General features: G+C 40.5%; 1 protein-coding gene across 1 annotated transcript in view; it reads right to left on the bottom strand.

Annotated features, from left to right (window-relative positions):
* The window catches only part of LOC129434074 (uncharacterized), a 42,290-nt gene extending 15,146 nt beyond the window's left edge, over window positions 1-27,144 (bottom strand). The window contains exons 1-28 of the mRNA XM_073868295.1: window positions 27,006-27,144; window positions 26,826-26,912; window positions 26,028-26,063; window positions 25,639-25,900; window positions 24,539-24,653; window positions 23,807-23,894; window positions 23,537-23,619; window positions 23,245-23,455; window positions 23,032-23,157; window positions 22,785-22,902; window positions 22,569-22,707; window positions 22,370-22,486; window positions 20,717-20,786; window positions 20,490-20,624; window positions 20,195-20,362; window positions 19,992-20,086; window positions 19,774-19,903; window positions 19,433-19,682; window positions 17,607-17,647; window positions 17,372-17,475; window positions 17,064-17,215; window positions 16,763-16,901; window positions 15,547-15,657; window positions 15,200-15,379; window positions 14,870-15,109; window positions 14,583-14,739; window positions 14,165-14,296; window positions 4,941-14,056 (exon numbers count right to left, since the gene is read on the bottom strand). Coding sequence (XP_073724396.1) covers window positions 4,941-14,056; window positions 14,165-14,296; window positions 14,583-14,739; window positions 14,870-15,109; window positions 15,200-15,379; window positions 15,547-15,657; window positions 16,763-16,901; window positions 17,064-17,215; window positions 17,372-17,475; window positions 17,607-17,647; window positions 19,433-19,682; window positions 19,774-19,903; window positions 19,992-20,086; window positions 20,195-20,362; window positions 20,490-20,624; window positions 20,717-20,786; window positions 22,370-22,486; window positions 22,569-22,707; window positions 22,785-22,902; window positions 23,032-23,157; window positions 23,245-23,455; window positions 23,537-23,619; window positions 23,807-23,894; window positions 24,539-24,653; window positions 25,639-25,900; window positions 26,028-26,063; window positions 26,826-26,912; window positions 27,006-27,069 — 12,666 coding nt within the window. The 5' untranslated portion in view covers window positions 27,070-27,144. The remainder of the gene's footprint in view (window positions 1-4,940; window positions 14,057-14,164; window positions 14,297-14,582; window positions 14,740-14,869; window positions 15,110-15,199; window positions 15,380-15,546; window positions 15,658-16,762; window positions 16,902-17,063; window positions 17,216-17,371; window positions 17,476-17,606; window positions 17,648-19,432; window positions 19,683-19,773; window positions 19,904-19,991; window positions 20,087-20,194; window positions 20,363-20,489; window positions 20,625-20,716; window positions 20,787-22,369; window positions 22,487-22,568; window positions 22,708-22,784; window positions 22,903-23,031; window positions 23,158-23,244; window positions 23,456-23,536; window positions 23,620-23,806; window positions 23,895-24,538; window positions 24,654-25,638; window positions 25,901-26,027; window positions 26,064-26,825; window positions 26,913-27,005) is intronic.
* Between the last annotated feature and the right edge of the window lie 373 nt (window positions 27,145-27,517).

The following is a 27,517-nucleotide window of genomic DNA, read 5'->3' as shown; positions in this document are numbered from 1 at the left end:
GTTGTGGACACACCAGTGGTTTGTGTAGCTGTTGTTGGTTGTGTTGTTGATGGTCCTTTAGTTGTGGACACCCCAGTGGCATGAGTAGCTGTTGATACTTGTGTTGTTTCCTCTTTTATTGGTTGTGTTGTTGATTGTGCCGTTCCTGTTGATGGTCCTGCAGTTGTGGACACACCAGTGGTATGAGTAGCAGTTGTTGGTTGTGTTGTTGATGGTCCTTTAGTTGTGGACACCCCAGTGGCATGAGTAGCTGTTGATACTTGTGTTGTTTCCTCTTTTATTGGTTGTGTTGTTGATTGTGCTGTTCCTGTTGATGGTCCTGCAGTTGTGGGCACACCAGTGGTTTTTGTAGCTGTTGTAGGTTGTGTTGTTGATGGTCCTTTAGTTGTGGACACCCCAGTGGCATGAGTAGCTGTTGATACTTGTGTTGTTTCCTCTTTTATTGGTTGTGTTGTTGATTGTACTGTTCCTGTTGATGGTCCTGCAGTTGTGGACACACCAGTGGTTTGTGTAGCTGTTATTGGTTGTGTTGTTGATAATCCTGCAGTTGTGGACACACCAGTGGCATGAGTAGCTGTTGATACTTGTGTTGTTTCCTCTTTTATTGGTTTTGTTGTTGATTGTACTGTTCCTGTTGATGGTCCTGCAGTTGTGGACACACCAGTGGCATGAGTAGCTGTTGATACTTGTGTTGTTTCCTCTTTTATTGGTTGTGTTGTTGATTGTACTGTTCCTGTTGATGGTCCTGCAGTTGTGGACACACCAGTGGTTTGTGTAGCTGTTGTTGGTTGTGTTGTTGATAATCCTGCAGTTGTGGACACCCCAGTGGCATGAGTAGCTGTTGATACTTGTGTTGTTTCCTCTTTAATTGGTTGTGTTGTTGATTGTGCTGTTCCTGTTGATGGCCTTGCAGTTGTGGACACACCAGTGGTTTGTGTAGCTGTTGTTGGTTGTGTTGTTGATGGTCCTTTAGTTGTGGACACCCCAGTGGCATGAGTAGCTGTTGATACTTGTGTTGTTTCCTCTTTTATTGGTTGTGTTGTTGATTGTACTGTTCCTGTTGATGGTCCTGCAGTTGTGGACACACCAGTGGTTTGTGTAGCTGTTGTTGGTTGTGTTGTTGATGGTCCTTTAGTTGTGGACACCTCAGTGGCATGAGTAGCTGTTGATACTTGTGTTGTTTCCTCTTTTATTGGTTGTGTTGTTGATTGTGCTGTTCCTGTTGAAGTTCCTGCAGTTGCGGACACACCAGTGGTTTGTGTAGCTGTTGTTGGTTGTGTTGTTGATGGTCCTGCAGTTGTGGACACACCAGTGGCATGAGTAGCTGTTGATACTTGTGTTGTTTCCTCTTTTATTGGTTGTGTTGTTGATTGTGCCGTTCCTGTTGATGCTCCTGCAGTTGTGGACACACCAGTGGTTTGTGTAGCTGTTGTTGGTTGTGTTGTTGATGGTCCTTTAGTTGTGGACACCCCAGTGGCATGAGTAGCTGTTGATACTTGTGTTGTTTCCTCTTTTATTGGTTGTGTTGTTGATTGTGCCGTTCCTGTTGATGGTCCTGCAGTTGTGGACACACCAGTGGTATGAGTAGCAGTTGTAGGTTGTGTTGTTGATTGTCCTTTAGTTGTGGACACCCCAGTGGCATGAGTAGCTGTTGATACTTGTGTTGTTTCCTCTTTTATTGGTTGTGTTGTTGATTGTACTGTTCCTGTTGATGGTCCTGCAGTTGTGGACACACCAGTGCTTTGTGTAGCTGTTGTTGGTTGTGTTGTTGATGGTCCTGCAGTTGTGGACACACCAGTGGCATGAGTAGCTGTTGATACTTGTGTTGTTTCCTCTTTTATTGGTTGTGTTGTTGATTGTGCTGTTCCTGTTGATGGTCCTGCAGTTGTGGACACACCAGTGGCATGAGTAGCTGTTGATACTTGTGTTGTTTCCTCTTTTATTGGTTGTGTTGTTGATTGTACTGTTCCTGTTGATGGTCCTGCAGTTGTGGACACACCAGTGGTTTGTGTAGCTGTTGTTGGTTGTGTTGTTGATGGTCCTTTAGTTGTGGACACCTCAGTGGCATGAGTAGCTGTTGATACTTGTGTTGTTTCCTCTTTTATTGGTTTTGTTGTTGATTGTACTGTTCCTGTTGATGCTCCTGCAGTTGTGGACACACCAGTGGTTTGTGTAGCTGTTGTTGGTTGTGTTGTTGATGGTCCTGCAGTTGTGGACACACCAGTGGCATGAGTAGCTGTTGATACTTGTGTTGTTTCCTCTTTTATTGGTTTTGTTGTTGATTGTGCCGTTCCTGTTGATGCTCCTGCAGTTGTGGACACACCAGTGGTTTGTGTAGCTGTTGTTGGTTGTGTTGTTGATGGTCCTTTAGTTGTGGACACCCCAGTGGCATGAGTAGCTGTTGATACTTGTGTTGTTTCCTCTTTTATTGGTTGTGTTGTTGATTGTGCTGTTCCTGTTGATGGTCCTGCAGTTGTGGACACACCAGTGGTTTGTGTAGCTGTTGTTGGTTGAGTTGTTGATGGTCCTTTAGTTGTGGACACCCCAGTGGCATGAGTAGCTGTTGATACTTGTGTTGTTTCCTCTTTTATTGGTTGTGTTGTTGATTGTGCCGTTCCTGTTGATGGTCCTGCAGTTGTGGACACACCAGTGGTTTGTGTAGCTGTTGTTGGTTGTGTTGTTGATGGTCCTGCAGTTGTGGACACACCAGTGGCATGAGTAGCTGTTGATACTTGTGTTGTTTCCTCTTTTATTGGTTTTGTTGTTGATTGTGCCGTTCCTGTTGATGGTCCTGCAGTTGTGGACACACCAGTGGCATGAGTAGCTGTTGATACTTGTGTTGTTTCCTCTTTTATTGGTTGTGTTGTTGATTGTGCTGTTCCTGTTGATGTTCCTGCAGTTGTGGACACACCAGTGGTTTGTGTAGCTGTTGTTGGTTGTGTTGTTGATGGTCCTGCAGTTGTGGACACACCAGTGGCATGAGTAGCTGTTGATACTTGTGTTGTTTCCTCTTTTATTGGTTTTGTTGTTGATTGTGCCGTTCCTGTTGATGGTCCTGCAGTTGTGGACACACCAGTGGTTTGTGTAGCTGTTGTTGGTTGTGTTGTTGATGGTCCTTTAGTTGTGGACACACCAGTGGCATGAGTAGCTGTTGATACTTGTGTTGTTTCCTCTTTTATTGGTTGTGTTGTTGATTGTGCTGTTCCTGTTGATGTTCCTGCAGTTGTGGACACACCAGTGGTTTGTGTAGCTGTTGTTGGTTGTGTTGTTGATGGTCCTTTAGTTGTGGACACCTCAGTGGCATGAGTAGCTGTTGATACTTGTGTTGTTTCCTCTTTTATTGGTTGTGTTGTTGATTGTGCTGTTCCTGTTGATGTTCCTGCAGTTGTGGACACACCAGTGGTTTGTGTAGCTGTTGTTGGTTGTGTTGTTGATGGTCCTTTAGTTGTGGACACACCAGTGGCATGAGTAGCTGTTGATACTTGTGTTGTTTCCTCTTTTATTGGTTTTGTTGTTGATTGTGCCGTTCCTGTTGATGCTCCTGCAGTTGTGGACACACCAGTGGTTTGTGTAGCTGTTGTTGGTTGTGTTGTTGATGGTCCTTTAGTTGTGGACACCCCAGTGGCATGAGTAGCTGTTGATACTTGTGTTGTTTCCTCTTTTATTGGTTGTGTTGTTGATTGTGCCGTTCCTGTTGATGGTCCTGCAGTTGTGGACACACCAGTGGTATGAGTAGCAGTTGTTGGTTGTGTTGTTGATGGTCCTTTAGTTGTGGACACCCCAGTGGCATGAGTAGCTGTTGATACTTGTGTTGTTTCCTCTTTTATTGGTTGTGTTGTTGATTGTGCTGTTCCTGTTGATGGTCCTGCAGTTGTGGGCACACCAGTGGTTTTTGTAGCTGTTGTAGGTTGTGTTGTTGATGGTCCTTTAGTTGTGGACACCCCAGTGGCATGAGTAGCTGTTGATACTTGTGTTGTTTCCTCTTTTATTGGTTGTGTTGTTGATTGTACTGTTCCTGTTGATGGTCCTGCAGTTGTGGACACACCAGTGGTTTGTGTAGCTGTTGTTGGTTGAGTTGTTTATAATCCTGCAGTTGTGGACACACCAGTGGCATGAGTAGCTGTTGATACTTGTGTTGTTTCCTCTTTAATTGGTTGTGTTGTTGATTGTGCTGTTCCTGTTGATGGTCCTGCAGTTGTGGACACACCAGTGGCATGAGTAGCTGTTGATACTTGTGTTGTTTCCTCTTTTATTGGTTGTGTTGTTGATTGTACTGTTCCTGTTGATGGTCCTGCAGTTGTGGACACACCAGTGGTTTGTGTAGCTGTTGTTGGTTGTGTTGTTGATAATCCTGCAGTTGTGGACACCCCAGTGGCATGAGTAGCTGTTGATACTTGTGTTGTTTCCTCTTTAATTGGTTGTGTTGTTGATTGTGCTGTTCCTGTTGATGGCCTTGCAGTTGTGGACACACCAGTGGTTTGTGTAGCTGTTGTTGGTTGTGTTGTTGATGGTCCTTTAGTTGTGGACACCCCAGTGGCATGAGTAGCTGTTGATACTTGTGTTGTTTCCTCTTTTATTGGTTGTGTTGTTGATTGTACTGTTCCTGTTGATGGTCCTGCAGTTGTGGACACACCAGTGGTTTGTGTAGCTGTTGTTGGTTGTGTTGTTGATGGTCCTTTAGTTGTGGACACCTCAGTGGCATGAGTAGCTGTTGATACTTGTGTTGTTTCCTCTTTTATTGGTTGTGTTGTTGATTGTGCTGTTCCTGTTGAAGTTCCTGCAGTTGCGGACACACCAGTGGTTTGTGTAGCTGTTGTTGGTTGTGTTGTTGATGGTCCTGCAGTTGTGGACACACCAGTGGCATGAGTAGCTGTTGATACTTGTGTTGTTTCCTCTTTTATTGGTTTTGTTGTTGATTGTGCCATTCCTGATGATTCTACTCCAGTTGTGGACACACCAGTGGTTTGTGTAGCTGTTGTTGGTTGTGTTGTTGATGGTCCTTTAGTTGTGGACACCCCAGTGGCATGAGTAGCTGTTGATACTTGTGTTGTTTCCTCTTTTATTGGTTGTGTTGTTGATTGTGCCGTTCCTGTTGATGGTCCTGCAGTTGTGGACACACCAGTGGTATGAGTAGCAGTTGTAGGTTGTGTTGTTGATTGTCCTTTAGTTGTGGACACCCCAGTGGCATGAGTAGCTGTTGATACTTGTGTTGTTTCCTCTTTTATTGGTTGTGTTGTTGATTGTACTGTTCCTGTTGATGGTCCTGCAGTTGTGGACACACCAGTGGTTTGTGTAGCTGTTGTTGGTTGTGTTGTTGATGGTCCTGCAGTTGTGGACACCCCAGTGGCATGAGTAGCTGTTGATACTTGTGTTGTTTCCTCTTTAATTGGTTGTGTTGTTGATTGTGCTGTTCCTGTTGATGGTCTTGCAGTTGTGGACACACCAGTGGTTTGTGTAGCTGTTGTTGGTTGTGTTGTTGATGGTCCTGCAGTTGTGGACACCCCAGTGGCATGAGTAGCTGTTGATACTTGTGTTGTTTCCTCTTTTATTGGTTGTGTTGTTGATTGTACTGTTCCTGTTGATGGTCCTGCCGTCGTGCACACTCCAGTGGTTTGTGTAGCTGTTGTTGGTTGTGTTGTTGATGGTCCTTTAGTTGTGGACACCTCAGTGGCATGAGTAGCTGTTGATACTTGTGTTGTTTCCTCTTTTATTGGTTGTGTTGTTGATTGTGCCGTTCCTGTTGATGCTCCTGCAGTTGTGGACACACCAGTGGTTTGTGTAGCTGTTGTTGGTTGTGTTGTTGATGGTCCTGCAGTTGTGGACACCCCAGTGGCATGAGTAGCTGTTGATACTTGTGTTGTTTCCTCTTTTATTGGTTTTGTTGTTGATTGTGCCGTTCCTGTTGATGCTCCTGCAGTTGTGGACACACCAGTGGATTGTGTAGCTGTTGTTGGTTGTGTTGTTGATGGTCCTTTAGTTGTGGACACCCCAGTGGCATGAGTAGCTGTTGATACTTGTGTTGTTTCCTCTTTTATTGGTTGTGTTGTTGATTGTGCCGTTCCTGTTGATGGTCCTGCAGTTGTGGACACACCAGTGGTATGAGTAGCAGTTGTAGGTTGTGTTGTTGATGGTCCTTTAGTTGTGGACACCCCAGTGGCATGAGTAGCTGTTGATACTTGTGTTGTTTCCTCTTTTATTGGTTGTGTTGTTGATTGTACTGTTCCTGTTGATGGTCCTGCAGTTGTGGACACACCAGTGGTTTGTGTAGCTGTTGTTGGTTGTGTTGTTGATGGTCCTGCAGTTGTGGACACCCCAGTGGCATGAGTAGCTGTTGATACTTGTGTTGTTTCCTCTTTAATTGGTTGTGTTGTTGATTGTGCTGTTCCTGTTGATGGTCTTGCAGTTGTGGACACACCAGTGGTTTGTGTAGCTGTTGTTGGTTGTGTTGTTGATGGTCCTGCAGTTGTGGACACCCCAGTGGCATGAGTAGCTGTTGATACTTGTGTTGTTTCCTCTTTTATTGGTTGTGTTGTTGATTGTACTGTTCCTGTTGATGGTCCTGCAGTTGTGGACACACCAGTTGTTTGTGTAGCTGTTGTTGGTTGTGTTGTTGATGGTCCTTTAGTTGTGGACACCTCAGTGGCATGAGTAGCTGTTGATACTTGTGTTGTTTCCTCTTTTATTGGTTGTGTTGTTGATTGTGCCGTTCCTGTTGATGCTCCTGCAGTTGTGGACACACCAGTGGTTTGTGTAGCTGTTGTTGGTTGTGTTGTTGATGGTCCTTTAGTTGTGGACACACCAGTGGCATGAGTAGCTGTTGATACTTGTGTTGTTTCCTCTTTTATTGGTTGTGTTGTTGATTGTGCTGTTCCTGTTGATGGTCCTGCAGTTGTGGGCACACCAGTGGTTTTTGTAGCTGTTGTAGGTTGTGTTGTTGATGGTCCTTTAGTTGTGGACACCCCAGTGGCATGAGTAGCTGTTGATACTTGTGTTGTTTCCTCTTTTATTGGTTGTGTTGTTGATTGTGCTGTTCCTGTTAATGTTCCTGCAGTTGTGGACACACCAGTGGCATGAGTAGCTGTTGATACTTGTGTTGTTTCCTCTTTTATTGGTTGTGTTGTTGATTGTGCTGTTCCTGTTGATGTTCCTGCAGTTGTGGACACACCAGTGGTTTGTGTAGCTGTTGTTGGTTGTGTTGTTGATGGTCCTGCAGTTGTGGACACACCAGTGGCATGAGTAGCTGTTGATACTTGTGTTGTTTCCTCTTTTATTGGTTTTGTTGTTGATTGTGCCGTTCCTGTTGATGCTCCTGCAGTTGTGGACACACCAGTGGTTTGTGTAGCTGTTGTTGGTTGTGTTGTTGATGGTCCTTTAGTTGTGGACACCCCAGTGGCATGAGTAGCTGTTGATACTTGTGTTGTTTCCTCTTTTATTGGTTGTGTTGTTGATTGTGCCGTTCCTGTTGATGGTCCTGCAGTTGTGGACACACCAGTGGTATGAGTAGCAGTTGTAGGTTGTGTTGTTGATGGTCCTTTAGTTGTGGACACCCCAGTGGCATGAGTAGCTGTTGATACTTGTGTTGTTTCCTCTTTTATTGGTTGTGTTGTTGATTGTACTGTTCCTGTTGATGGTCCTGCAGTTGTGGACACACCAGTGGTTTGTGTAGCTGTTGTTGGTTGTGTTGTTGATGGTCCTGCAGTTGTGGACACCCCAGTGGCATGAGTAGCTGTTGATACTTGTGTTGTTTCCTCTTTAATTGGTTGTGTTGTTGATTGTGCTGTTCCTGTTGATGGTCTTGCAGTTGTGGACACACCAGTGGTTTGTGTAGCTGTTGTTGGTTGTGTTGTTGATGGTCCTTTAGTTGTGGACACCCCAGTGGCATGAGTAGGTGTTGATACTTGTGTTGTTTCCTCTTTTATTGGTTGTGTAGTTGATTGTGCCGTTCCTGTTGATGCTCCTGCAGTTGTGGACACACCAGTGGTATGAGTAGCAGTTGTTGGTTGTGTTGTTGATGGTCCTTTAGTTGTGGACACCCCAGTGGCATGAGTAGCTGTTGATACTTGTGTTGTTTCCTCTTTTATTGGTTGTGTTGTTGATTGTACTGTTCCTGTTGATGGTCCTGCAGTTGTGGACACACCAGTGGTTTGTGTAGCTGTTGTTGGTTGTGTTGTTGATGGTCCTGCAGTTGTGGACACCCCAGTGGCATGAGTAGCTGTTGATACTTGTGTTGTTTCCTCTTTAATTGGTTGTGTTGTTGATTGTGCTGTTCCTGTTGATGGTCTTGCAGTTGTGGACACACCAGTGGTTTGTGTAGCTGTTGTTGGTTGTGTTGTTAATGGTACTGCAGTTGTGGACACCCCAGTGGCATGATTAGCTGTTGATACTTGTGTTGTTTCCTCTTTTATTGGTTGTGTTGTTGATTGTACTGTTCCTGTTGATGGTCCTGCAGTTGTGGACACACCAGTGGTTTGTGTAGCTGTTGTTGGTTGTGTTGTTGATGGTCCTTTAGTTGTGGACACCTCAGTGGCATGAGTAGCTGTTGATACTTGTGTTGTTTCCTCTTTTATTGGTTGTGTTGTTGATTGTTCCGTTCCTGTTGATGCTCCTGCAGTTGTGGACACACCAGTGGTTTGTGTAGCTGTTGTTGGTTGTGTTGTTGATGGTCCTGCAGTTGTAGACACCCCAGTGGCATGAGTAGTTGTTGATACTTGTGTTGTTTCCTCTTTAATTGGTTGTGTTGTTGATTGTGCTGTTCCTGTTGATGGTCTTGCAGTTGTGGACACACCAGTGGTTTGTGTAGCTGTTGTTGGTTGTGTTGTTGATGGTCCTGCAGTTGTGGACACCCCAGTGGCATGAGTAGCTGTTGATACTTGTGTTGTTTCCTCTTTTATTGGTTGTGTTGTTGATTGTACTGTTCCTGTTGATGGTCCTGCAGTTGTGGACACACCAGTGGTTTGTGTAGCTGTTGTTGGTTGTGTTGTTGATGGTCCTTTAGTTGTGGACACCTCAGTGGCATGAGTAGCTGTTGATACTTGTGTTGTTTCCTCTTTTATTGGTTTTGTTGTTGATTGTGCCGTTCCTGTTGATGCTCCTGCAGTTGTGGACACACCAGTGGTTTGTGTAGCTGTTGTTGGTTGTGTTGTTGATGGTCCTTTAGTTGTGGACACCCCAGTGGCATGAGTAGCTGTTGATACTTGTGTTGTTTCCTCTTTTATTGGTTGTGTTGTTGATTGTGCCGTTCCTGTTGATGGTCCTGCAGTTGTGGACACACCAGTGGTTTGTGTAGCTGTTGTTGGTTGTGTTGTTGATGGTCCTTTAGTTGTGGACACCTCAGTGGCATGAGTAGCTGTTGATACTTGTGTTGTTTCCTCTTTTATTGGTTTTGTTGTTGATTGTGCCGTTCCTGTTGATGCTCCTGCAGTTGTGGACACACCAGTGGTTTGTGTAGCTGTTGTTGGTTGTGTTGTTGATGGTCCTTTAGTTGTGGACACACCAGTGGCATGAGTAGCTGTTGATACTTGTGTTGTTTCCTCTTTTATTGGTTTTGTTGTTGATTGTGCCGTTCCTGTTGATGCTCCTGCAGTTGTGGACACACCAGTGGTTTGTGTAGCTGTTGTTGGTTGTGTTGTTGATGGTCCTTTAGTTGTGGACACACCAGTGGCATGAGTAGCTGTTGATACTTGTGTTGTTTCCTCTTTTATTGGTTGTGTTGTTGATTGTGCTGTTCCTGTTGATGGTCCTGCAGTTGTGGACACACCAGTGGTTTGTGTAGCTGTTGTTGGTTGTGTTGTTGATGGTCCTTTAGTTGTGGACACCCCAGTAGCATGAGTAGCTGTTGATACTTGTGTTGTTTCCTCTTTTATTGGTTGTGTTGTTGATTGTGCCGTTCCTGTTGATGGTCCTGCAGTTGTGGACACACCAGTGGTGTGAGTAGCTGTTGTTGGTTGTGTTGTTGATGGTCCTTTAGTTGTGGACACCCCAGTGGCATGAGTAGCTGTTGATACTTGTGTTGTTTCCTCTTTTATTGGTTGTGTTGTTGATTGTGCCGTTCCTGTTGATGGTCCTGCAGTTGTGGACACAGCAGTGGTTTGTGTAGCTGTTGTAGGTTGTGTTGTTGATAGTCCTGCAGTTGTGGACACACCAGTGGCATGAGTAGCTGTTGATACTTGTGTTGTTTCCTCTTTTATTGGTTTTGTTGTTCCTGTTGATGGTCCTGCAGTTGTGGACACACCAGTTGTTTGTGTAGCTGTTGTTGGTTGTGTTGTTGATGGTCCTTTAGTTGTGGACACCCCAGTGGCATGAGTAGCTGTTGATACTTGTGTTGTTTCCTCTTTTATTGGTTGTGTTGTTGATTGTGCTGTTCCTGTTGATGGTCCTGCAGTTGTGGACACACCAGTGGTTTGTGTAGCTGTTGTAGGTTGTGTTGTTGATGGTCCTGCAGTTGTGGACACACCAGTGGCATGAGTAGCTGTTGATACTTGTGTTGTTTCCTCTTTTATTGGTTGTGTTGTTGAATGTGCTGTTCCTGTTGATGGTCCTGTAGTTGTGGACACACCAGTTGTTTGTGTAGCTGTTGTAGGTTGTGTTGTTGATGGTCCTGCAGTTGTGGACACACCAGTGGCATGAGTAGCTGTTGATACTTGTGTTGTTTCCTCTTTTATTGGTTGTGTTGTGGAATGTGCTGTTCCTGTTGATGGTCCTGTAATTGTGGACACACCAGTTGTTTGTGTAGCTGTTGTAGGTTGTGTTGTTGATGGTCCTGCAGTTGTGGACACACCAGTGGCATGAGTAGCTGTTGATACTTGTGTTGTTTCCTCTTTTATTGGTTGTGTTGTTGATTGTGCTGTTCCTGTTGATGGTCCTGCAGTTGTGGACACACCAGTGGTTTGTGTAGCTGTTGTTGGTTTTGTTGTTGATGGTCCTGCAGTTGTGGACACACCAGTGGCATGAGTAGCTGTTGATACTTGTGTTGTTTCCTCTTTTATTGGTTGTGTTGTTGATTGTGCCGTTCCTGTTGATGGTCCTGCAGTTGTGGACACACCAGTGGTTTGTGTAGCTGTTGTTGGTTTTGTTGTTGATGGTCCTGCAGTTGTGGACACACCAGTGGCATGAGTAGCTGTTGATACTTGTGTTGTTTCTTCTTTTATTGGTTGTGTTGTTGATTGTGCTGTTCCTGTTGATGGTGTTGTTGATTGTGCTGTTCCTGTTGATGGTCCTGCAGTTGTGGACACACCCGTGGTATGTGTAGCTGTTGTAGGTTGTGTTGTTGATGGTCCTGTAGTTGTGGACACACCAGTGGCATGAGTAGCTGTTGATACTTGTGTTGTTTCCTCTTTTATTGGTTGTGTTGTTGATTGTGCTGTTCCTGTTGATGGTGTTGTTGATTGTGCTGTTCCTGTTGATGGTCCTGCAGTTGTGGACACACCCGTGGTATGTGTAGCTGTTGTTGGTTGTGTTGTTGATGCTCCTATAGTTGTGGACACACCAGTGGCATGAGTAGCTGTTGATACTTGTGTTGTTTCCTCTTTTATTGGTTGTGTTGTTGATTGTGCTGTTCCTGTTGATGGTGTTGTTGATTGTGCTGTTCCTGTTGATGGTCCTGCAGTTGTGGACACACCCGTGGTATGTGTAGCTGTTGTAGGTTGTGTTGTTGATGGTCCTGCAGTTGTGGACACACCAGTGGCATGAGTAGCTGTTGATACTTGTGTTGTTTCCTCTTTTATTGGTTGTGTTGTTGAATGTGCTGTTCCTGTTGATGTTCCTGCAGTTGTGGACACACCAGTTGTTTGTGTAGCTGTTGTAGGTTGTGTTGTTGATGGTCCTGCAGTTGTGGACACACCAGTGGCATGAGTAGCTGTTGATACTTGTGTTGTTTCCTCTTTTATTGGTTGTGTTGTTGATTGTGCTGTTCCTGTTGATGGTCCTGCAGTTGTGGACACACCAGTGGTTTGTGTAGCTGTTGTTGGTTTTGTTGTTGATGGTCCTGCAGTTGTGGACACACCAGTGGCATGAGTAGTTGTTGATACTTGTGTTGTTTCCTCTTTTATTGGTTGTGTTGTTGATTGTGCCGTTCCTGTTGATGGTCCTGCAGTTGTGGACACACCAGTGGTTTGTGTAGCTGTTGTTGGTTTTGTTGTTGATGGTCCTGCAGTTGTGGACACACCAGTGGCATGAGTAGCTGTTGATACTTGTGTTGTTTCCTCTTTAATTGGTTGTGTTGTTGATTGTGCTGTTCCTGTTGATGGTGTTGTTGATTGTGCTGTTCCTGTTGATGGTCCTGCAGTTGTGGACACACCAGTTGTTTGTGTAGCTGTTGTAGGTTGTGTTGTTGATGGTCCTGCAGTTGTGGACACACCAGTGGTTTGTGTAGCTGTTGTTGGTTTTGTTGTTGATGGTCCTGCAGTTGTGGACACACCAGTGGCATGAGTAGCTGTTGATACTTGTGTTGTTTCCTCTTTTATTGGTTGTGTTGTTGATTGTGCCGTTCCTGTTGATGGTCCTGCAGTTGTGGACACACCAGTGGTTTGTGTAGCTGTTGTAGGTTGTGTTGTTGATGGTCCTGCAGTTGTGGACACACCAGTGGCATGAGTAGCTGTTGATACTTGTGTTGTTTCCTCTTTTATTGGTTGTGTTGTTGAATGTGCTGTTCCTGTTGATGGTCCTGCAGTTGTGGACACACCAGTTGTTTGTGTAGCTGTTGTAGGTTGTTTTGTTGATGGTCCTGCAGTTGTGGACACACCAGTGGCATGAGTAGCTGTTGATACTTGTGTTGTTTCCTCTTTTATTGGTTGTGTTGTTGATTGTGCTGTTCCTGTTGATGGTCCTGCAGTTGTGGACACACCAGTGGTTTGTGTAGCTGTTGTTGGTTTTGTTGTTGATGGTCCTGCAGTTGTGGACACACCAGTGGCATGAGTAGCTGTTGATACTTGTGTTGTTTCCTCTTTTATTGGTTGTGTTGTTGATTGTGCCGTTCCTGTTGATGGTCCTGCAGTTGTGGACACACCAGTGGTTTGTGTAGCTGTTGTTGGTTTTGTTGTTGATGGTCCTGCAGTTGTGGACACACCAGTGGCATGAGTAGCTGTTGATACTTGTGTTGTTTCCTCTTTTATTGGTTGTGTTGTTGATTGTGCCGTTCCTGTTGATGGTCCTGCAGTTGTGGACACACCAGTGGTTTGTGTAGCTGTTGTTGGTTTTGTTGTTGATGGTCCTGCAGTTGTGGACACACCAGTGGCATGAGTAGCTGTTGATATTTGTGTTGTTTCCTCTTTTATTGGTTGTGTTGTTGATTGTGCTGTTCCTGTTGATGGTGTTGTTGATTGTGCTGTTCCTGTTGATGGTCCTGCAGTTGTGGACACACCCGTGGTATGTGTAGCTGTTGTAGGTTGTGTTGTTGATGGTCCTGCAGTTGTGGACACACCAGTGGCATGAGTAGCTGTTGATACTTGTGTTGTTTCCTCTTTTATTGGTTGTGTTGTTGAATGTGCTGTTCCTGTTGATGGTCCTGCAGTTGTGGACACACCAGTGGTTTGTGTAGCTGTTGTTGGTTGTGTTGTTGATGGTCCTGCAGTTGTGGACACACCAGTGGCATGAGTAGCTGTTGATATTTGTGTTGTTTCCTCTTTTATTGGTTGTGTTGTTGATTGTGCTGTTCCTGTTGATGGTGTTGTTGATTGTGCTGTTCCTGTTGATGGTCCTGCAGTTGTGGACACACCCGTGGTTTGTGTAGCTGTTGTTGGTTGTGTTGTTGATGGTCCTGCAGTTGTGGACACACCCGTGGTTTGTGTAGCTGTTGTTGGTTGTGTTGTTGTTTTTTGACTTTGGAAAGTAAATGGTTTAGCTGTTGTGGTGCAAGTTTCCATATATCTAATTATTGTTGCATTTGATCCACACACAGCTTTGAAACACATGCCGTGTCCATCTGTGGTGTGGTACACTTCTTCTCCAATCGTAAACTCCTTCCCATCATATACACACGTATGACACTCTATCTCTGTGACGCATTTTTGGGTTTCTTCCTTTAAAAATGGCCTGTCAGAAGGGCACTGAGGAAAACACCCTAGGCAAGTAAAAAGGGTAGAATGATTAAACAGAAATGGTATATTACTTTACATTTTGTAACAGCCCACTGGTTAATTAATTTATTGAGGTTTAAATAGTATCATACCTTCTAGGAGAGGAATTTGATTGGAACAGGTCCCTTCTGGGTTTTTGCATGTTTTCATGCAGGCCGAACCACAGGTTCTGTAATGCCACTCACAGTCTCCCACTGGGTCATTGTAGTAGTCACAGAATAAAGCTGCAAACCAGTTCAGATATTGGAGTCACAACTTTAATAGCAGACAACATGTTCTAGACTAGATTACTAGATCATATATAGAAGATTAGGTTATATACTATGTAATTATAAAGGTATGCTTGTATTTCAAAGGGACATATCTTAATGTTTGTGTTAGCTCATTATCTATCAGAATTGAAAATTGTAGTTTCAAGGATTGATTTTCAGTTTTTAATTGTAAGAGCTTTACATTTTCTGAGACATACCCCTGTGTAATGAGTAGCCACAGTATTCCCATAACACTTACGACAAATATGTGGAGTACGCCATGCAATGCAAGCCTCTTTCTTTCGACATTCAGCCGCATACGCAGCCACTGCTGTACAGAAACAATCACAGTCTCCCCCAGAATCACATGCACAGGTGTCCCTCACACAGGCATCATAGTATGGGGCAGAGTCCACCTATAGACAAGAAAATGTACAACTTTATAACAGCATAGAGTAGATTATTCTCTATTTTAGGTAATAATTCAATGAATTAATGATTCATATTAAACTAATAAGTTCAAAAGGTTTTGATATATTTACATACATGTGCATGGCAGTCTTTAAAGACATTGCTTGTAATGATGCTGCATTGTTTGATAGCCCAGACACTCCGGTGAGGGTTTTTCTCACAAGGGTCTATCAAACTGTCCACTTCTGGGCAGCTTGGTTTCACTTTCCAGCTACTTCCAAACACCACCGCATCAGTGACCTCTTCTCCATCATGCTTTACAAAGTCGTTATTTGCATTACCGTCAAAGTTTCCACACAGTCCACACACTTTGCCCTGTAATAGAGATCATACAGTCGTTTATGTGATTGGGTGAACATGTAAAATTTATATAGTTATATGCAAACCTTTGTATGTAATGCATACCTTTAAGCTGGGATGGAGTTGGAGCATCAGGGTTGTTTTGCCATCCCAAATTACGTTTAAAAGCTTTTTGATCTCAATGACAGTGTAAATCCCCACAGAATTGATTTGATATTGGTAGTCAGTTCCATTGGTTTCAATAACTTTTACTCCATCCACTTCAGATAAAACCACCTTGTATTTCTAAAGGATTTGAATAGTAAGTTGCATAAAACTTTCCACGACACAGATTAATATTGCTAATATTATCAGAAATTGTGAAAGTGAAACTTGTCAATGCTCTTCATTTCAGAGATACATTTAATTGTATGTTGCATTTATGTTGACTTAAAACACTTAAGTAGCCTTACCCCAAAGAAAAGATTTACAGATTTGGAGCAAATAGAGTCGGTGGAGCCACAGGGAATGTTCTCTGTAACAATGCGTAATGAGTATTGACTCTCTCCCATGTTGCAGTAATCCTGGTGGGATTTCACAGAGAAATTATGTATCAGTTCAGATTCAGATATTTGGACTAATATAATTGCTGTCGACACTTTCCCAAGAAATAGTTCAGCAAATATATTTACACATATATGACCCTGCCTGTGAAATTCAAAGTATTATAATCTAAATATGAGATTAGGAGCATCAATCAATGTCAGTTGTTGACATGATTTAACTTAGTCAATATTAAAGATATAACAATTTTATTTTCACAGAATGTTCTTTACATACTTTTGTTAAAATCTTTCTGTACAGTATATGAATGTGACGAGTGGCTGCCAAATTTGAGAAATGACAAAAATCACTGCGAATATGCCATAAAAGAGTAGTCTAATTTTTTGTGAGTACACATACTCTTTTTTAGTTGTGAGAACTTTCATTAGAGTATTAGTAGACTGTAAGGGTTAGTTTAAGAGAAGAGGTTAGCTATTAATATAGCTATTAACTCTTTCCCCCCCATTGACAAGTTTTCTCGTCAATTAGAGAAAACATTTGGATAAAAAAGGTTTCCCTAAATAATTTTTATGTTAATATGCAATATCGCGATTATTCACTAGATGGTTCACTAACCCAATTTATGAAAAAGCCAAAACGTTATTTACTAATTTTAAATTCTGTGTATGTTTTGATAATCATTCTGAATCTGATCTCTAACAAAATTCCTTAACAAAAATACAATTATTTCAGCTTTTGCTAAAAAAATATTTATATTTAGGAGTTTATAAGCAGAGAAAAAATATTGATATGATGAAGTTTGAAACCAGAAGGTCTGTTCTTTCATTTGATATATTTGTATGCTTATATATTTTTAGAAGAAATTTTTCCTGGAAGGCATTTTTTGAAACTTTTGTGAAAATCACAAAAAATGTTGGTGGGCCACTTTTAACAAATGGCTGGCAAGGAATGAGTTAAGCAGACAGTCTATTATTACTGTTAACATTGGTAGTTGATAAGTAGTTGCAAAGTAAAATGTCTAAAGTGGACTATCGAAATAAAGTGTTACAATAAAGGATGACAATTTTACCTAGTCAATTATTTGCTTAATCATCATGAAACTAGTAAAAGCTGTTAAAAACATACTTGTGCTAAGATGTATTCACAGCCTCCGTGGTAAAAATATTTTCTTCCATCAAAAGTCTTATAATGTCCTTCACCATAGATGGTACAGGTGCCGTAACAATCTTTACCAGTACAACTCCACATCCCTTTTTTGCATTTGCTAAAAAAAATAATTGTGAAAATTTAAATTTTCTAAACCTTGCAGATTTTTAGCAAGCACATGGCAAATCTTTGCATGAATCTGTATATGTTTGTCATATTACTTCTTCACAGAGTGTTTACAGTACATTATAATCTTTGATATAACGTATGAATGGCTTACCAGGTGTTGCAATCGTCTTGAATCTCATCCCCAGGTGAATAAGTTAATCCATTGTGAAAACAAGGACAGTTTTCCTTCTCCACACAGCCACCTTGACCATCAGCTAGCAGATGATCTGGGCACATACATCCTGATACACAACCTGTGCTGACCTGCAGTCAAAACCAGAAAGGTAAAATGTTTTCCACTATATACATACACCAAACTACCATTACATCAATCCAATCAGTCTATCATTCATTTCCACCCATCCATCCACCAATTTACAAATCCATTCATCTACCAAAAATCTTTTTATTTTAACTCACGCAGTTATGTGGGTCTTGGTTCTGGCATGTCCTTTGACACTCTGCTCCTGTTTTTCCATGTTCACTCATCGAACATTTGACGTAGACCATTGGAGCCACACAGTCTAAAAACAGTTCAGGCACATGGATGAGGTTTGTATAACTTGTACACACTATGATAAAGTAGTGTTGTTTCAGTAATATCTTATTATTGATTTTGTCCAGTTGTGTTTTAGAGGTTGTGATTTGAGCTCACCTTCCGGACTGTTGCAGTGTATTTTGCCGTGAGTGCAGGTGCTGGAATATGACAAAATCATGAAAATCCACCATCAGGAGTTAAAACATTATTTTTGTCAATTATGCATGTGTTAAAGTCTGTGTAAAAGTGTGTTAAAGTCAATTTAGAGAATTGTTTCGAAAACACACTATAAATATTAGAAATGTATTGCGTGACAAAGACTACATGTGAACCATGTAGTACTGAATTGTGGAGTTACAACTTTAAACGGTATTTTGTTATTTGCCTTTTCTGTGTTCTGGATTTTTTTGGGAGGGACTGAAATCATGGCTTGTTGATGCACTGGAGCACGGCCCCGCCCCTAATACTATAGACGATGTCAGCAGCAACAACATAAACAGTTTTTGTGGACTTAACGCAACTTCCGGTAAACTTTAAAATAGATTCAATAACAACGAGTCATTTTGCAGTAGTTAATAAATTACCTTAGTTCATATATAATATCTAGCGCATGGCAACTATTACCCTCAGCTTACATTACTATGTAAAATTAATGCATACAATGTTAGTTACAAGGTCCTTGAATTCTTGTCTGGGCTGCCAAACCTCTCTGCACAGTTGTGATCCATGCTCGTTGTCTTCCTTCGTCTTTAGTAAACCAAAACATTTTATTTTCGAAAAGGTATTTGTTTCAGAGATTAGTTTAGCCACTAGCCAGACTGATAAATAAATACAGACTGGAAGTTCGCTTTTGTCCAGGTGCGTAACAGCGGCAATGTGTCATATTTCAACTAGAGTGCATTAACATGAGCGGTTTGTCTGCTCAATCGCGAGTTCCCATCATTACCTTTAGTTATTACAGCCTACAGTTTTCTAGCTAGCTATGCCATAATGAATATTACCTGATTGCAATAATTTTCAAAACATTTTGGCATCCTTTCCTAATTTCCCAAATTTCCTAAAAGCGATGATATGAAAAAGAGGTGGATTAATTTTGTGAAGAGACAGTTGAGAACAGGGTTGATAAGAATTGGGTTACTTTAATAAAGCCCACAGGTTGAAGCGACCCCAATAATTATTTAACCTCCCAGGAATGAGAATTTTAGAAGATTGTCCCTGCCAATTACACGATTTTTAATGGAGAACCCCCCCACCCACACAGCGCAATGTTGAGTAGCAATTTTACTGTGAAAACTGGCAACCCTAAAGCATCTTTCCTGGAAGTGGGCGTGGTTTGAGTGCTGACAGCGAACACGCCCCCAGCATTTGAGAGCAGAGAACCGTGCTTATTTTTCCAGGATTTGATCATTTACTTTATTGAATTGCCGTGTATCATTCAAATTTGTCTGGGTGGTTTATAAGCATAAACTGTAAAAAAAATATGGACATAGCATCTGTGATGTCACCCATAGGTTTATAAAGGTTTGCTATCTTGACATCGCGTCACTGCGCATCAATCACAGATAACGGAAAATGGGTAAAGGCGGGATGCGATTGGTTGCTGAAACCACGCCCGCATAGCTCAACGGTAGTGACAGCAGTGGCAGTTTACCCGTCATTCAAGGTTCCACGCCTTAAAGTAAAAATAATCAAAATTTGTACCAGGCTGTAAACATATTATTTCATGCTGTAAAGCTGGTCATTTTAACATGGGCAAATATGAGAATATGGGTCTCTAGCGGCCCGTCGATAAATTGCAGTTTAAATCACTTCTGTATTGGCTTCATCAGAGAGATCGGAAGGTTGCCTCTCGTTAATAACACATTTTTCTGTGACAAACTTAGAACGCATATTTAATATCGCATTACACAGACTTTAACAATATGTTGAAATATTTTCTTTACCAGTTGGCTCCATCTACGTTTACTGATCCTGATGGCTCTATGACCAGGTTGTTATAGTAACAAGGACACTGGTCAGCATTCACACACTGGCCTGCATCGTTTAGATAAGCCCCCTTTGAACAAACACAGCCATCCACAGGTGTAGACACTTTGCAGATGTAGTCGGTCTTAGAGTTAGAACGACAGGTTTTTCTACAACTGGTCACATTGTAGGAGTACTCCATATTTTCTGAACACTCGGACACTTTGTCTGTACAATGAAAGGCAGAGAAGCGCTTTTAAAACAGAGCAATCTTAAGAAACTAGACATTTAACCAAATGAAATTAAATCAAGTCCTCACCACAGGGGTATGAATCCACCCATCCGTGGAGAATGATCCCTCTTTCGGCACATGCATGGGCATAGGCGGAGAGGGCAGCACACATGCACTTCTCAATTTCAGCACACTTACAGGTGTCATAAATGCAGTTCTGTAGAAGATGATCGCAAGCGTGTTAATTATTTGGCCATGTACAGTAAATTAAAGAGGAAAGAGTGTTCTGTGAGGTAAAGACTTACTTGATAGTAAATGTCAGGAAATATTTCTGAATGACATGAGGAGAAGGTTCCATTTGTATCCGTCAGACGGGAACACCAGTCTTTTGCAAGTTTTTCTACATAAACAAGAAAAAGATATTTGACACATTTTCTCAAAGTTCGCACAGTCCCCAAAAAATGAGCATGGTAGGTAGTTTAAGTAAAGTTTGGCATAAATTTATGACCTGTTTCCACTCTTAGACTGCAGGGGTTGTCAAATGTGTTTTCAACATCTGGACAACTGTATGGGTTCTTTTTCCAAAAGTTGACAAAGGATGTTGGTGTTCCCTCTATAATCCCTGAATCTGTTTTGAAATCATCTTTCTGGACACCGTTATAGTTCCCACACAGACCTGAATGAAACATAGTGCACAAATAATGTAATCATTAATTCATCTGTCCTTTTTGTAAGGGCGTGGAGTCATTATTGTAAAACTGTGATGTATTGTAGGTCAATAAGCACCAAATGCCAAAACTCACCACTCATTTTGCCTTTCTCTGAGTTGCTGGCTTTAATATACAACTGCATGATTGGAGACAGTTGGATTTCTAGACGAAAATTCTTTATTTCAGCGATAATGAAGGATGATGAGGGCTGGATGATGACCACTTCCTCTGTCACAGAAATTGTGTAAGAAACAAAAAAGATGATATACCTTATCATGCATATTTCAGAGAAGGACATTTTCTCATTTTTACTTACACACCTGTGATTATTGGAAACATATCTGGACTGATTCCATTTAGCGTGACAGTCCCACTGGATGAAAAAATTACCTGTTTTATAATTAAAGAAAAGTTTGATTACAATTGAGAAACAAGTTTAATTTGATATCATTTCCCACTTTACCTATACTGTAAATAAAATATGCATACAAAACTCTTTATGCTCTAAAGGATACCCACTTGACATACTACATTTATTAAAACCTCCTGAGAGCATGTTGCACAGAAAACAGCATCCTATAATGAATTTGTAACTTTGGAAGGCCCACCTCTCCCCTCATTTGATTGGACAATGGAAAAATGCTAATGACGTCTGGTACTTTGCTCAGCATCAGGAGCTACAGTAAGAGCACTTCTACAAAAATGCATGGTGTGGCACACTCTAAGAATAAACTGTGTTAAATAGTAATAAAAGTGGCTCACTGGCTCTTAATCATAGGGGAACCATTTTAAATGTCATATTGCACCTATGTAGAACAATATTGTATTTTGTAGAACCATAAGTGGTGCTACAATTTTACTCCGTATGGTTCTTCAAAAATGGTTCCCTTATGATTACAAGCTTTTTGTGCTGTTTAGCACACATTTTCTTTAGAATGTATGTGGCAAAAGCGAAAGGCTTTAGGTGCAGATAAAAAGCATGCATAATGCTCACTGCATTAGAAAACAATTACGTTTGTTTGTTCGTTTGACTAGTGTGATTGCTCTGAACTGTGCCCTGGCAGAGGTGGGCTCAAGCGCAGTTCACTTTGGTTCAGGCGCGGAACGCCCGGTGTGATTGCAAATTCAAACGGAGAGATGTCAAATGTGTAACCCCTCACCTTCATCTGCCTTTGTTAAAACTTTCTGATGTGCACAACAGGGTTATGTAAATGTCTGAGCTGCACAAGCGAAAGATCAACAAAGCAATATGATAGCATGTGAGAGGGCTGTGTGTCATCACGCACAAAACAGACAAATATTATGATTGGCTCCTGTTTTAAGGGAACGCTTTAGTTCCTGTTTTCTTCAAAACAATTGCATCGTCATGACGAAAATGCGCACGAGCTCGGATTAAGCAAAGTACAGTGTGAATGAATGCTTATGGGGGAGGAGGGAGGGGAGACAATCACGCTGGGGCACGGTTTGGTTTGGTTAGCCGTAAAGTAAGTGCACCCTTACAGTGCAAAACCCTCTAAGTGCATGCAAGCTTTTTTGGCAAAAACCTTCACTTTAAAAAAAACTATTTTTTGTTACAAGATTTAGTAAACAGTTGCAAAATCACTAAAGATGCAACTTGAAACATTGCAAATGCTGAAAGTCAGAAATCAAATGGTAAAAATGAAGAAACTGAACTATACATTATGGCGTATGTGGGTCCCACTTTCGGGTTGTATTCAGGTCCAATTACTCAGAAAGGATTTGAATTATATTAGGTGCCGTTAAACGGCTTTTGCATCTGAGCTCTTCAAATATTCTTCTAGCCAACATTCTGTAGGGTTTTACTGTGAAGTATGCAGTAAGTGGTCATTCTGAACACAGTCACATTTGGCTGAACCTATAAGCTATAATAATAATTTTTAGTTAGCTTAGTATTTGACAATTGTGAAATTATCACATGCTAAAATTATTAAATGAGACATTTAAACACTTACAGTGGTCACTATGGTCTTTGACATGATCAGAGTAACAGAATTCAAACACATGTCTGTTCGGCTCGGATCACACTTGTCTAGATTTCCAACAACAGCGAAACTGCTGTCATTAGAGTGCTGAAATAAAAAATCATTTGTGATTTCATTGATTTATTTGGGTACTTGTTGAGGTGGATTTGTTGTATTGACAGTCACTGACCTTAGTGAGGATGTAGTCACAATTGCCATTAAAGCTGAAGGTTTTTCTATCATAGGTGGTGATGTGAGAGCCTCCCATAACAGAACAGATTCCAGGACATTCCAGATCCGTGCAACTCCAGTATCCAGCAGCACACTCGCTGTTACGGTACAGCAGCAATGTTATCACAATAAAATCTATTAGATTTGTGTTGACTGATGCATGTTTGTGACTTACCATTTTTTACACGCTTGCTCGTATGACTCTCCAGTCTGGTATATTTTGCCGTCGTGCATACATGGGCATTTGTTTAAAGGAACGCAACCACTGTTTCCAATGTTGTCTTCCACAGTGCCTGTAAAAATAATGGGAGAATTAAACAGTTATAAGGAGGATTAGGATTAATGTCTGCCTATTTTGAACCTCCTTCACAAAGGTTTAATTGATGAGCGAGAAAACATTATTGTTTGAAACAAGGCCTTACCCTCAGGGCAGAAGCAGCCATCTACACAGTGATCTGTACATAGCAGGGTTCCATTTGGGGCCGAGCAGGTGTTTTTGCATGGGCCAGCACACTCCATGTATACCATGTTTAGTGGACATGTCTTTGCTGCTCCACAGAACAACACATAAATAATATATCAGACACAATCTATGTGGTCATTGCTTCTCTGTATAATGTAGTAATCATACTCACGACAGTGTTGATCTGTTCTCCACTTTCCCGGCCTGCCACCAGCATGCGTGCACTGTCGTGATATTTCTGTAAGCGTGTTGCAGACACAGTCCTGGTTTCCAGGACATTGACACAGGTCATCTGCGCAAACTTTCTCAAATGAACTCAGATCCATCAGACGGCGACAATCATCAAATCCTGAACTCTTCAGATACTGCTTACAAATGCCAACCTGCAGGATTCAATTTGTATTAGACGCCCCAGGCAAAGCAGTTTTTCAATACTTTTAACAGTTTTACTTTTGTCATTGTACCTGGTTTTCACACTGATCACTGGGGGGAAGTGGGATTTCTTCACAGGGTTCAGCTGGTATGGAGACCTTCCATGTCTCTGGATCTGAGAGGTATAACACGTCATGTTAATCATACAGGTGATCTATTTGTACAGTTGACATATGAAAACGACTTTTGTCTTTAATTAACTTTGGATAAAAGTGTTTGCCAAATGCATAAAAGCTTTTAAAAAGGTAAAAAAATGTTTTACTGTATTTAAAACAAGTAAAAAAGGTGATTCCCTGATTTACCTTTTAAAATCACGTCATCAGAATTGTCGCCATTGAAGTTTCCACAGAGTCCACACGTCCGACCTCTGTACTTCTCAGCAAGTTCAATCTGGAGAAATATAATTACATTTTTTTGTTGTTTTAAGATTTTTTTTTTCTAAAAATGCACTCTTTAAAATGTTGAGGTATTTCAACCCAACATTGGGTCAAAAAGAAACAAGCCCAGCCATTAGGTTCAATTTAATGTTTATATTTTACAAAACAAGAGGTTTTTAATCTTTATGATGGCAAGAACTCCTAAATATAATGTAATAAACCTTCTGGGGGACCCCAGTTTGAAAACCCATGTGTCAAAACAATCCAGCATTTTGGGTTAAAACAACTTAGCATAAAGTAGGTTAAATAACAACCCAACGGGCAAAGCTTGAAAATAACCCAGCATTTTTTTCAAGCAATAATATAACAATGTATTCCCAATATAAATGTTCTAGTATGCTACCCTAGGACAAATTTCAGATTAAGCTTTTGAAGCCAAATTTGGCATCTGTAATCATTTCACTTTCTTTAATATTTGATTTAATGCTGTCTAAAACCAATATCCTGCTTGATATTAGCATAATTTGATTAATTACTGAGAGCAAACATGAGGAAGAAAGGGTGTGTTTATGGGAACAATTATACCCTAGATAAAAATGGCATATTACTAAACAACCTGAGCTGTTCTCAGAAAGCAAGATTTGCAATGTAACATACCACCATAGAGTGATCTTCTTCCTCCCAAATAACAGTCACTCCATATTTGGAGACCTTAACACTCGCAGGGCTTCCCTCGATTTTAATTCCATTCTGACTCATGGGAATAGATACCCTGCAAAACGAAAATATAAAAAAATATATTTATATAGAGATAAATAAAATAATGTAACCCTACATTACATTATTTCTGTGATATAGAAACAAATGCAGTGTCATGGAAACAAAATATGTAACAACCTTAGAAATAATATTCATAACAAACTTTAATGTGAATTCTGCACAGTATATGTTGTTTTTACCAAACAAATTAGTATATAATTTTAAATAGATTTTTTTTTAAAATCAGGATTAACCTTTTATATGAATCTATAAGAAAAAATGTATTTTAGGCGGTGTTTAATTTATTGAAAAGGCAAAAGCTTGTCAAAATCACACACATTATCCTAGTCTCGTGAAATATGGATCTGTGTAGTAAATGTCGCTCCATCTGAAAGCAGGTGATGGCGATTCATACTAATAACGAAACCATTTTTAACAATGAGATAGCTTGAAAATCGATTTATTGCCCACCCCTAAGACCTATTATACTGGATAGCTCTGGGTTATATGAATGTTGCAGTACAATATCTTAAAAAACCTTTCATAACTGGTTGGTGTATGACAGGGCTAAGTTTTTAAGTTTTAACTGGTTTCACTCCTTATTTCTCTTTCAGCTTATTTATTACAAATGTACATTATAATCTTCACTCTTATGACATGTTGTATCTCTTTGTTTTTTCGGGTCTGCACAGAGCTTGGAAAGAAAGACACAAGTATAACGCTTCTGTTGCTTACTCTACAAAGTATTTCCGTCATTAAGCAGTTTTCAGTTACCCTGGTAAAAAACAATGAATTGATATTGTACTTTGTCTTTGGTATTTGTTACTGCCCTATTTGCAAGGTCATATTGTTTTGCAGAGTCATTGCTCAAGGCATTCGTGTTCAAAATCAGTGTAATGATTGGTTTTAGATATTTATACAATTGTCTAAACAAAAAAGGCACAAAACAGCAAAGGAACATTTTATTTACACCTTTAAAAATTTAAAGATAAACTCACACTTTGTCGTCCATGTAGATGTTGCCTTGACTAAATTTGATGGACGTCCCCTCCAGCTCTAATTTGACTGAGGTGAAAGTAACCGAGCCATTCACAATCATTCTTTGCATTTGGATGTTAAAATCTGAGACATGTGTGTCACACATCACAGCCAGAATGTGGTTACATGTGTCAGCCATTTGAAAGAAATGACCATCAAAGGTCCTGAAGTGAAAATTTCCCCATGTGCTACAGAGAGTGGTTTGATGATCCGGATTAGGTTCTGCCAATTCAAGAGAGACCATTTATTTATGTTTGTTTGTAGTAGACACTGTTATTAAACAAATTTACACAATGTAGTTTTCTAATCACTGTAAAAACTGAAACAGGCTATTTTCTATTTTTAATACCTGATATTGTCACCAGATTTGGCAGAGTGGGGAAGACTGAAAATAGAAGACAAAGAAAATTGTCATTGCTTTGCCATATTCTTAAAGCTATACACTCTAAAAAGTAAAAGTTGGATTAATTTAATTCAATTGTTAAAAAAATAACTAAAATTTTCTCACTTTAAGTAAAAAATTTAAGTTGGAAATGTTTAAATATTAATTTAGGTGTTAAAGAAATTTGTCACCTTAAATTTTTCACTTAAAATGAGAAAATGTAAGTAAAACAAACCAAAAAAAATTGAGTAAGTGTTATATATTTTTTTACAGTGTAGTATAAATGATAACAAGATTATTATTGAGTATTCTTGTTAAATAAATCAAACATATTAAGTTATGTATGTATTAGTTGGCAAGTTGAATTGTAGAAATGACCCATCAGAGTTTATGAGGTTTACTTAACAAGTAATTAAATGATATTTAATGTACTGTTTGTTGGTGCATTTAAGACATACAGTGGGATCCAAAAGTCTAAGACCATATAAAAATCTTATTTAAAACATGAAACAGTGAATTTGGTGGAGCATTGTCTTAACAGCGAGAAAGCCCATGGGTTTGAACCCACAAATACTGACAATAATGTTGTATGTATAGCTTATATGCACTGTAAGTCACTTTAGATAAAAACATGAATTTAAAATTTGTTTTTGATGAAGCAATTTCTAATGTAAAAATAAATGCAATTAGATAAAATACTGATGTTAGTCAATCATTTAGAATCTGTTGTAGCTTTTGTTTGTTTTAATTTAATGAAGTAGTTACCCGTTGTTGGCAAAAAATCTTCTTCTGAGCTTGATTCTTTTGAGTTTGATTCTTTTGAGCTTGTGTCCCCAACATCTTTCTTATATCCTTGACACAGACAGAGATGAATTTACAATATTTTATTATGTCAGAACAGTTGAGCTATTTATGAGTTGAAATCAGTTTTTGTAGTCTACTAACCTGCATATGCAGACTGTAGGCCCAGTAGCACTATGGCCCATTCCAGCATCTTCATCTGGAACATCTTCACTGACCCTGTAGAGATCCGTTCTGCTCCAGCTCACCTGTTTCCAATGGCTTTTACCTTGTGATAAATGGGTGGAACTGAAGGTGGAACTTAAATTTTGGGTCAAGTAGATGCTGGGAACCCAATAAATATTTACTCTTTGTTGGTGTTTGAGATTAAATAATTATTTAAACGATGAGTAACACATTCTGTTACACAACGATACATTTGTTATTTGTTTCAAATAAACAAAGATGTGACTCTTACCCAACATGACATAATTTTTTCACAGGCCACACAAATATAGCATCCTAAACATGCTGCTGCTATTTCTTAGCAAGCATGATCAGTCTTGCTTTATTTCAACAGAAAATCATACTTAAAATGCCAACAAATCATATTCAATGAGATTTAAGTTACAGAAGATTAGCATTGTTTTGAATGAAACCTATGGCAAAGTGGACAC

This window comes from Misgurnus anguillicaudatus, chromosome 6 (assembly GCF_027580225.2).
Source record: "Misgurnus anguillicaudatus chromosome 6, ASM2758022v2, whole genome shotgun sequence".
Lineage (NCBI taxonomy): Eukaryota > Metazoa > Chordata > Actinopteri > Cypriniformes > Cobitidae > Misgurnus > Misgurnus anguillicaudatus.
This window is presented reverse-complemented; position numbering and strand designations above follow the sequence as displayed.